The following is a 12,070-nucleotide window of genomic DNA, read 5'->3' on the forward strand; positions in this document are numbered from 1 at the left end:
AAGCAAGTCCAGTTTACTTTCGTTTTGAGAAAACAAGGTTCTACAATACGTTTAATGCGACCCACCACGTCACATTCCAAAGAGTTTGTCATATCAATATTTAGTAGAAATGCAATTATCGAGAGTAAAATGATAATAATAATCTGTTTAGCACATTAAAAAAAATTAATAGGTTCTCTAATTGCTTGAATAATAAACATCTACATCTTTCATAAATGATATTTTATATTTGATTATAGTGTCATAGACATTGTATAAACGTTTGTTTATTTATTTATTAAATTAGGTCCGAATACCATAAATCTTGATTTTGATAAAAGCAGAGAGCTTGGGCGCTTTTTTATTACTTAATCAATACTGGTGCCATTAAGAAATTATTTGTTGAAGTAAAATCAACACAGTGATTACGAGATTCACTTATTCATATATCACACATAGTAAGTCAAAGGAAAAAGGATTTGAAGATTCTGCACCCCCCCCCCCCTCCGAACAGCTTCAAAGCTAAGAAATAAAATTTTCTGCAATTTTTTTTAAATCTTCAACTAATATAAATATTTTTCTTGAATGTAATTTCCAATCATCAAAGATATTATATTTACAATATTTGAGAGCCAAAAAACCGTATTTTTTTAGAAAATAATCGTATTGTGAGTCGGATTTCATCAATGTATTGCAATCTTGTCTTTGTTCACAATATCAATAAGTAAAAATCATCGCTCCTTTTTTACGGCCACAGCAAGCCATAATCATATTAGTGTCCCTTTTCTAAAATATTTTGCCAGCTTCATAAACAATTTAGCAAAAATGATATGAAAGTTGAAACTGAGATACTGTTTCGTTTTCAATGGGTTCTTGATTTCTAAGCTTTCGTAACTTCGCTGTTTCGCTTTCTACACCCACGTCAACGTGCTGAGTGAGACAACCTTTCTTTTCCACAATGGACAAATGTTTATATACCTTTTTCGAAACGAAAAAGCCAAAACTGAGAAGTGAATGTGCAACTACACCGTCCACGTTATCCCTGGGGAGAGATCGCAAACATTCCGCAGTGATTTTAAGTCCTGTTAAGATGTTTTACATCGCATTCACAACGAGTTGAGCCAGGCTTTACAAATCCTGGGGACTAAATATGGCGGACGTACATGAATGAAAAACCGCCTAATCTTTTAATAGTCTCTCCGCCTCTCACACGCCTCCTCATGTGTCGTCCCAATGGGGCCGAGATTTAATGACTGTCCCCCCGCAGGGACGACATGTGGGGAGGCGTGTGAGAGGCGGAGAGACTATTAAAAGATTAAGCGGTATTTCTTTCATGTACGACCGCCATATTTAGTCCCCAGGATTTGTAAAGCCTGGCTCAACTCGTTGTGAATGCGATCTTATATTGCCGACTGAGAAAAAATATACCTATTCTCCTAAAAAAACATATATATATATATATATATTTCTTCCATCGTATGGTTGCAAAGTTCAGCGCTATAATAAAAATCGTCTGGTTTATTTCCAGAGCATGTTTTAAATCCCCCTCTACATACAACAAATATTGGATAATATGATTATTCAGATTTTTTTACGAAAGTTATGTATTATTATAAGTATCGTAGAAAAAGTGTGCAGGGGCATCGGTGTCGAAAAGTTCAAACAACGAACCAAACGACCCAGCCTCCAGCTTTCTCAGTAAAAAATAATAATAATAAGAGTTGTTAAATTTAAGATCATCCGATGACAGCTAGTAATATCCTTTGTGTCTTTCCTCTCTGACGTTATGGTGAACGATACTGGAGGAAATGGCGGATTCTGGTTGAGACATAGTAAACCAGAAAGTGAGTTTTCTTGTCACATATCATTAACTTTTTACCTGTTTGCTTCCCCTGTGGTTGAGTTTCATAAAGATAATACGGAAAACAAATTTCTAAACGGAACAATTAAACGTTATGAAAGGACGGTGGTTTTCAGTTTTGCAACAAAGGTAAATATTTATACCTATTTCTCCGACCTTGTTCTTTACGTGATCACCAGAATTTTCCATTCTAATTTGTTATTCCACCACGCCATATTTCCTTATAAGGCAAGCTCCCAGAGCTTCGTTTTCTATTAAAAACCTAAAATATAAATTATAATGTGCTTTACATCATACTTGGATCGTACCATTAGCTCAGTTCAAGTTTGTTTTACATTGATGGAAAATTACATTTTGATGATGAAATTAACTAATCACATAAAACTTTCGATGACTTTTTTCATCCTTTTACCATCCTTGTTTAATACTTTTTTCACACGAAGGCGTAAGCAATTAACATTTCAATATATATCGATATACTGTATAATGGAAGGTCATGGGAAAAATAAATTTGAAATTTACCATGTCTTTGCCCTCAATAAATAAATAAATAAATAAATAAATAAATAAATAAATAAACAAACAGATAAAGTGTAATTCATACACATCAGATTACTCTTACAAAAATCATCGATTACCAGACCGGATTTTTTAAAAACTTCCAAGTGATCTTTCTTTGATAAAAGGATAATTTTCACAGAAGTCAACACTTTTAGTGGCGTTTTGCAATTTGATAGCCAAAAAGTTTCTTTAACCCAGTAAATTTTGCCATGTAACGGTTGGTTACATGTTTAAGTTGTATAAAAATCCCTATATATTGGATCTCTCTCTCTCTCTCTCTCTCTCTCGCTCGCTCGCTATATACGCAGTGGCGGATTTAGAAGGGGGGTCAGGGGGTCCTGATCCCCTCTTTAGTCTCTGATAAAAAAAAAACATACTAATTTTCCCTTTGCCCCTCTTGGAATTAGAATTTTGACTAGCTGATTTATAGTTCTAAACCGTACCAAATGGCTTAGTTCGCCCTCTAAAACACCAAATTTTTTGGGGGGCCCTTCGGCGGCTTTGCATCTGCGGTTCCCCTCCCCCTTTAAATATTCCTGGATCCGCCCCTGATACGGTTAAATTTCTGATGCGAGTTTGCTCATGGCTTACTCATGTAGGATAACGTCAGTAATGTACCACTTCTTTAGTTCAGTTGATTACAAAAACTTGGAAGATATTCTGATGCACGTACCCTGATTGCTGGCCCTGATACTGAGAGAAATTGTGAACATTGCAAATCAAAATTTTACACATTGTTGAGTTGGATATGGCTGATTTTTTTCTTTTGGTCTTTTAAAAACTTCCAGCTTCCATCTTGTACAGATATCATGGAGTATGTTTCCTTGAATTGTGAAATGTGCTTTTCCTAGATTGTTCATAAGCACAAACAACATCTTAAGATTTCGTTTTTAAAATCATTGAATTGGGCCGACCATGTTCTTCTTGTAATATTGGCGTATTTAGTCTTTTTCAAACACATTTCAAAAATAAAATAGAATTCACATAACTGTAGACTACGCTCCGTGATTTTTCTTTTTTTTTTAATCTTTTTATGGTAGCCATAATTTTCTGAAAAACAAACTAGATTGCCATTTGACGAGAAATGCCGCGTTTTAAGAGAATTTTAAGAGAAATGATATCTAGAAGTCTCTGTTCATGGAATATACCATAGCGTGTAGAGGTCTGGTCTGCTGGCTGTCTTGGAGAGTCCAATACAACCTTAGTTTGGTGCTTGTTGCCCATGACATCAATCTGTGTATAGGGGCCAAAAGCTGGACAAGTGTTTATAGTGCTGTAAAACTCTTTACCAGTCCCATTATCACCAGAGTTAGGTTTTAACCTTTTTTTCATAGGTTTCGATGTAACGATTAAATTGGAAAAAACGTAAAGAAAATGATCTCATTTTAAAAAAATGTACTTTAAGATTTAACATAATTTTTCGGGTTTTCTTGTCTCATGATCAAAATTTGGATTTTGGCTGGGATTTTTTAAAATTGTAACCAAGAAAATTATTCTAGGACATATTTATATTGCAATGGGAACGGCATGGAAAATACTTAACTAAAACATTCAGTAAATTTGTATTCGATCTTTAAAAAGTTAAACGCACTTGTGATTTTACAACTGCGAATCGTGTTCGGGCAATCAGTCCAGAATACAGCCGTTTGCACGGTGAAACTCCGCTTTGCGTTTGATTGCACTTCGAGATTCACGACGATGGAAAAAAAACAACATCATATCGAATATTAGTTTAAGCAATGTGCTTTTATTTTTAAGAGATGTTATCACAAAGTGACGCCAGACTCCTGGAATTCTGTTCGACTGCAAAGAAATGACAACTACGCGGCAGCTGCCAATCACAGCCCGGCTTTAACTTCTGGCCATCCTTCCTCATAGCAGTACATTGTAAATGCATCAACAATATGTACATATACGAACAATGCCTATTCGTATCTCAAGTATAACATGCAATATGATCAGCGCATGTCCTTTTTTCTTTTCAATATTGATCACAGTTGATTCCTGATTGGTCAGAAGTTCAAACATGCATCAAATCACTGGTTTCTGATTGGTCAGAATTTTTTTCTCAAATGTGCATCCAATCGCTGATAACTTAACTTACAGGCAGCGCAAATGCAGGGAAAAGTCCACTTGGCTCTCATAAGGCAACAGAATAAAGCTCACTGAACAATTATGCAACATAAAAAGAAAATATTCTGACACTATCTCTTCCACAAAAGTACAGTATTGGCAATAAAAAGTTGGCAAAAGCGGGTTAACAGCAAAAAAGTCGTTAAAACATTAATACTATTTTCTCTCACACCGTTTAATCAGTTCTGCCTCTCTTGCTGTTTGTATCCTAAAATAAAATGTTGTTAAAAAGCCACACCAATACACCTCCATAAACATGACAATATAAGAACAATTTAAGCAAATAAAAATAGCCGTGATAAGTAACAAACGGCGTACTGAAAATGGAAGGCGCAGTCAGAAAAGTTTTACAGGGTGTACTAGAGAATAAACAACACAAAATCTTCCCCACATTTGGACGTAAAATTGCATTCCTCAAGGGCTGATTTGTATGATCAGTGTGTAAGTACTATTCTGGCATATGAAAACAAACTCCCATACAAAACCATCCAAGTCTACCTAATCACATTCCAAATCCTTTAAACATGGTCACAAAGGTAAATCTTAATACATATGGTCTGGTAGTCAAGGTGGTAACTCTGCAGAAAGTGATACTTAAGTAGCCAAATAATTAGTACAATGGTTACGGAAGACCGGCACTTTCACAAACGAGTACAAAAAGCCATCTTTTTGTGTCTTATCTTATCATTGTGACCTTTAGAATATATATATTTACATATATATATACCTGAGCTTAATTCTGTACACAATATAACCATCAATAACATTTGCTATGTTCATTTTTCATTTCATCATGTATCCGTTCCTTTTTAATATTAAAAACCAAAGGAGAAAACTTAAGTAGATATTTGATTTTGTTTTCAGTAGAGTTAACTAGAAGACTGTAACCAAAGCCACTTATAGAAATTGGTCTATAGGAAACAAAAGTTGACTAGTTCCAGGCTTACAATAAAAAAATAATAATAATAATTCAATGGAAAAAACTATCATGAAACATGTAAAAAACGCCAAAGAATACACAGAAGCGATACTTAACATAAAGTGAAAAGGTCTTTGTGAACTTTATCATACTATTTACTTATTAAATGACATGATGCTACAATGGTGTGAGCATTCTGATATCTATTACTTCACATCACATACCCAGCATTGAGGGGGGAAAATGATTAATGTAAAAACTGAAGGGTAGAAGGGGGGGGGGGGTGGCATCTCAACTGCCATGCCTTCACTACTCAGCAACTTTATTTTTTAACATTTTAAATAATTCCCAAATCCTTTTTTCTCCTGTGTCTTATATTCTGACCTTTCAGTTACCAGATTCAGTAAAATAAAGAACCAAGCTAATAACTGATTTATCTTAATACTGTGCACCTTCTATAACCAAGTTGTCTTCTGACCAAGATAAAATGCAAACATCAACCTCTTAACTCAATAACCAGAAAGAATTAAAACAAGTAAATTAACAAAGCCTTTAAAATAAGTGGCAATTAAGAAATGTAGCTCGGTGAGTTCACTAAAATCAACAAGTTAAAAAGATTCACATATACAAACTACATTGTACTTGGAACAGCAATTCCTTATTGTTAACAGAGCTCTATTGGTTGCCAGGAACTTTCTTTTACAATGTATATACAAAGTAAAAATGAAATGATTTGTCTCAAAAATACCTTCAACTGTAATACTTTACAGCTTTATACACTGTGGCACATAGCCTGCTGTATACAAATGAATTCTAGTTCTGCATAAAATAATGAAAATAAATAAATAAATGGAAAAGATGAACTAAAAGACAAGGAAATAGCAATCTCCTGATAATTCTCTTAACACTTCCCTTTTTCTTATATATTCCCAGAAGCGACTCCAAAATTTTTGCACCTCAGTAATTCAGACTCCAGACTGGCAGATGTTTGTAAACAACGTACGCAATTCAAAATCCAACATTATTTTCAAAGACACTATGGATTTACGTAATCAAATTATCATGACTGATTTATTCTGTATCTGAGTCCTTTCCAAAATATTACATGTAAATTTTAACAAAAAGCCTGATAGCCACTGTAAAAGCCTTACAACAATCTCAACAACACAGCATCATCATTGTCATCATCATCAACATGTTTTATCTTCAACATAATCATAACTTATCATCAGAACCAGTTCATTGCACAATCCCCATTCTGTGCTTTGTTTTTATACTAGAACCTGGGTAGCCAACCAGTTCACACCCCCCCAAGTCCTACACTGACACCCAGGTTTACATCTGCCCCACTCCTGAAGTCTTCTCTTCTCACACCGTGTCTCGCAGTCCTGTACTTGTACTAACATCCCTTTTATGCTTGGGTCCTGCTCGTAAAAAAACCCCTTTGTTTGCATGATAAATCCAAGTACCATCCTTTCATTTCAAAGGTTCTTTTTCAAGACTGCTCTGTCTTCCCTGAATCACATTGATGCCCTGTTTGTTGACTGTCCTTTTTAGCAATTGCACTGACCGGTGGTTGCACAATGATCCGGCGTGGTCACACAATGAACGGATGTGATCACACAATGAACCAGCATGGTCACACAATGAACCAGCTTGGTCGCACAATGAACCAGCTTGGCCGCACAATGAACCATGTTAAAAATGGACAGTCTACAAGAGGCCCTACATTAGAACTGGACCATAGCATGCTTGGTCTTTGCATAGCCAAAAGACTCCTCTGAAAACACAACGTGTGCACACCAGAGATCCTTGTCTCTAGACACATGTACCTCCTTGCCTTGGAGCATTTATTTCTCAACCTTAACATTCCTCAAGCAGAGCTCCAAGCAGCCCTTTTTCCTCCTTCCTTCTTTCCTTCCTCCCACAGCCTTGCTTGTGGTCAGTATCACAGGTTGTCAATACAGATATGTACAGTTATCTGCAATAACCTGGCTGCTGTCATATTTGGCACAAGATTCTTGACAAAAGTTGGCTGTTGCCAATGTACACAGCAGACAGAAGTACAGCAGCCCACTGGCTACCTAGCCGACTGCCTCCCCTCCAACTGTATGGCAATGCCAGCCTCCTTACAGACCAGAAGCCTGCTTGTATTGTATAGAAGCCTGCTTAGGTATGTCTTCTACTTAGAACAATTCCCTTTGCTTAGCGGACTCTCTGTGGTCATTTGGCCTGGTGCCGTCCTCCGCAGCAGCCACACCTGATACCACACCTGTGACAGGCACGCAGAGGCAGGTAGCAACACAGACAGGGGACAAAAAAACTGAGAATTGTTAATGTTATCCACTTAAGACAGCACTTATCTTCAGAAGTGTCACAGGCACACACATGTCCATAGCGACCGTCTTCGTCGGCATAACAGTGATAAAGGACCGCCTCAGCACAGCAAAGGCAGCTGACTTTCTCGATAATATTATGGACCCTATCTGGGGCCTCCTTACAGCTCCCTGGGGTGTTGGACTGTTCATCAAAGCTTAAATTGCAGTACTGGCAGCAAACATGCCTTTGGAGCAGGTAATCTGATTTCCCAGAGTCTTTATGCTTCTTTTTCTTTTTGGTTGGAAGTGGCAGTGGTGCCATGTTACTACTTGATGTCAAATTATTCTTTTTTATGCTAGAAAGCGAGTCCTTTCTTTCCTTTTTGGAGTCTATATTTGGGTACTGATAGTCATGAACAGATTGTCTTGGTTTTTGAAACTGCACATAAGAATAACCTAAGTCTATTCTTTCTCCACTACCATCTTTGTCCTTGTCATCTTTGTGTTCCTTCTTATGGTTTTTAATCCACACCTCCTCCTTTTCTAGCTCAGTCCTTGAAGAAACATAATTTATTTTTTTCAAATGTTCCACATTACTGCTACTAGATGATGATGTCTGTGTCTGTAGCGGTGGCAGCGGCGGGGGATGGTGCCGCGTGGGAGACTGATATGCTACATCCTGAGTGGTGATGGGAGAATGAGGCGTAGGACTACTTGTCGTTGTCGAATTCGTACTTGCAGATTGAGCAGATTGTGAGGACGAATCTTGGCGGCGAAGTGGAAGGTCTAATGGCTGGAAAAGAATAAAAGTTTTAACCCTTTTTTTTTCTAAGTTAGTTATTAGTACATGTCAACTGCAAGAACATGTGGAATAATTTTTTGACAATTTCAATTTAAAGACAAACTTTTCATTATGTTACTTTTAAACGACCCCATTTCACATATAAACCAAATATGGTTGGACATAAATTATGTTTAAGTCAAATTCTGCTAAGGACAATTCTGTTAAGTAAACTTTCAATTAAAATCAGATTGTGATTTTGCTGACATGTGAAGCAAGTAAAACTTAAAAAATGTAGATATCAGTAATTTTAAAGCCCTTACCATAAACACGTCATCATCTCCCACTTCTAAAGAATTTGATGAGTTGGGCGAACCTGAAAATTACACATAAAATATGAAGACAAAATATTCACAATTGGCAATTGACAATGAACACAAAACTGAAGAAAATGGAACGGCAAATATATACAGAATTCAACGTCTCACCCACAAGATGGAAAAAGAACTGAAAAGAACAGCCAGACTCGCTAAAGCTCAGGCTATAACTACCCCTGTGTACTGACTGTATACATCAGCTACCAACTATGGCAACATAGTGTCTTAGAGGAGAGTGCGTGACACAACAGTACACCGCAAAACATGCACGCTCATTTACACAGACACACAAGAAGATGAACACAAACTAAAGACATTCTGTGAACTATCTTCTTCTTCTGAACTTTGAATGTAAACAAAAATTATTCACTTCATACTTGTGCATGTGTTGTGCTGTGTTTTCTATGAAAGAACAGGATATACTGTCAATAATACACAATAGGAAATAATTTCATTGCATATAATACACAGTCCCTCCCACATCCTCCAATAGTTACTCACCAGTTGTCAAATATCCAAGAAAGGCAGCACAAAATTACAAAGATAGAAAAAAATCAGACATAAGAACAATTTTTTATCTCATGGACCATTGGTGCTGACCTAACACTCATCACTATGGTTACTTTGTATGTAAAAACATATCACTATGGTAACTTCTCATATAAAAACACATCACTATGGTTACTTCTCATATAAAAACAATCACTATGGTTACTTCTCATGTTAAAACAATCACCAAGGTTACTTCTTATATAAAAACAAACACTATGGCTACTATGCATATAAAAACAATCATATCAACTAGACAATAAAAAGAAAATATGAAAAACATTTCGAGAAATCCACTCTACTGCATTTATGTTAAGACAATTTTTTTTTCTTTGCACAGTTTAATCTACATTACACTAGTCTTTTCCATGCCACGCTCACTGACATTTACATGGCTATTATAATTATTTCTTTTTCTAAGTAAACATGGACCAATAAGATGGAAAATAAAGAAAGTCCAACTGGAAAGAGAAAACGAGGCAAATATTTATATAAATCACCTTTCTATTCAGTTCACCATACCAAAAACACTGGCTCAGACTGAGACTGAAACTTTACACACCAATCAATTTATTCTGAGGAAAGATCCCCTTTTTCGAACAAATTTGACATTATCACCATTTTATTATCTGTATTATTTTTGTTGTTGTTATTATTATTATTGTGTTACTGAATTAAGTAAGGGGATGAGAGGAAGGGTAGAAATTTAAGACCTGAATTTTATTTAACTAGTATTATGACGGTTACTAATTTCATTATAAGAAAAGATTTGTATATGCCCTTAAATAATAACTTCAACAAGATGTTCAACAAAGCCTTCATCATAATGGCATGTTTAACCTATCAACTCACTGCACTAACAGCAAGTTAATTAATCTCAAATAAGAACTGTACTTCTTGATTCCAGTCTGCAAGATAAAAAAGCCATCATTGTACGAGTGAAGAAGATGCCTTCAATATGAACACTCCAGTACAAGCAAGGTGGGAGGAGAGGCGCCGGAAATATTACTTATTGAACATGTATGATATCACCATTTGCCGCCCACACAGCCTCTATCCTGTACTGCCTAATTGGTTGGGCTAGGAACCAGAGACAATGATCATTAGCAGCTTCCTGGAGAATCCAGGACATTAGCACACAACTGGTCAATGGTGATTTCCAGGAAATAAGTGGCAGGTTAAGCCACTCCCTTTTGGTATCTTAACAACTACTTCACACTGGCAGTTGATGGAAATGACAAGGCTTAGGGCACGTGGGGCAGAACATTTGTGTTACTGAGATGATTAACAGAAATGGAATTGATGAATGGAGAGAGAGAGAGAGAGAGAGAGAGAGAGAGAGAGGAATTTCATACTACGGATGTCTGATACCTTATTCATGTATTATACTTACATTAAATAACACTATTTCTTTATTCATATATATACTGTAACAACGCTTTCTTTGATAGGAATGAATTGTGGTTAAAAAAATTCCAACTTAAACTGATGTATTTAGAGCTATCAGTGAAAGGAATTAATACTCCCACCCACCACCTTGACACTGGGCAAAATGAAAAACAAAAGTCACATTTAGGGCTCATTCTAAATGACACTATCATTCTATGTAGAATGATCCAACTCTGTAGAGACTCTTGCTGAATGCAATCAGAATAACGCACCTCCTCCTCTTGTTGAGTAGAATACAGAAAACCTGGTGATTATACCAGTACCTTGGAAACAATGATAGGCCTGTAAATCTTTCATCTTATTGCATTCAGCGACAGTCCCAGCGGAGCTGGATCGTTCTATGTAGAATGACAGTTTCACTGGGAGTGAGCCCTAGGTTTCCTTGGCATAATCTTGATAGGAACACCAAAATATACCACAACATATCTCTAAGTATTACACCCAAATTTCTTTATCAGTATTTTCTAAAAGATAAAAAATATGACACACATAAAACCTGTCTGTCTAGAGATGCCCTATCCTTGTCACCATGCAGGGGTCCACCATAGACTGGAGCCTAACTTTATCTACTACTGATGTCAAACAGTTCATTTCATGAGTTAGTTGGTGTATTCTTCAGCACCCCAATCTACCAGCTTTCTAACTTCAACAGTGATAAGATGTATACAGACAGAAATAAGATACTGAGCCAGCAAACCATTTTCCTGTGCTCAGGTACAGGCCATATTGGAATTCAAAATTTCTGCCAAGGACCAAAAAATTCATTTTGATTTAAGAAATTGCAAAATATTTGAATAGTTTTTTCTGTCTTTGTCAAAGAATTGGATAAAAATGACCTACATGTAAGCTTAAAATTACTGTATGAAAAATGCCAACTTATTTTTTTTTGTTTTTTGTTTTTTTGAAAATCTACTAATAGGTAACATTTGTTCTCTGCAAGGTCCCCTTAAACATGTAGGCTCCTTCAGAAATATTTGGTTAAAAATGACCAAACAATTGGCTAACACTAACATTTCTACATTTTCTGAAAACAAATGTTGCTCATCTGCTTACCTGCTGAAGTTCAGATCACATCACAAGATGATGTACATTGAATCAAACTGATCACCAAGAACCTTTTACATCCTTTGCAAAGAACCTTTT

At 36.1% G+C, this 12,070-nt stretch overlaps 1 protein-coding gene across 3 annotated transcripts in view; it reads right to left on the bottom strand.

Moving 5' to 3' along the window:
* Positions 1 to 4,128: 4,128 nt before the first annotated feature.
* LOC106155980 (sprouty-related, EVH1 domain-containing protein 2) overlaps positions 4,129 to 12,070 on the bottom strand; it is a 32,909-nt gene continuing 24,967 nt past the window's right edge. For all 3 annotated transcript variants that reach the window (XM_013531029.3, XM_087006384.1, XM_013531028.2), the window contains exons 4-5: positions 8,876 to 8,928; positions 4,129 to 8,564 (exon numbers count right to left, since the gene is read on the bottom strand). In XM_013531029.3, the coding sequence (XP_013386483.1) occupies positions 7,677 to 8,564; positions 8,876 to 8,928 (941 nt within the window). In that variant the 3' untranslated portion in view covers positions 4,129 to 7,676. The remainder of the gene's footprint in view (positions 8,565 to 8,875; positions 8,929 to 12,070) is intronic.

The sequence above is a fragment of the Lingula anatina genome, chromosome 2, assembly GCF_051362555.1.
Source record: "Lingula anatina isolate TDL-2025a chromosome 2, LinAna3.0, whole genome shotgun sequence".
Classification (NCBI taxonomy): Eukaryota; Metazoa; Brachiopoda; class Lingulata; order Lingulida; family Lingulidae; genus Lingula; species Lingula anatina.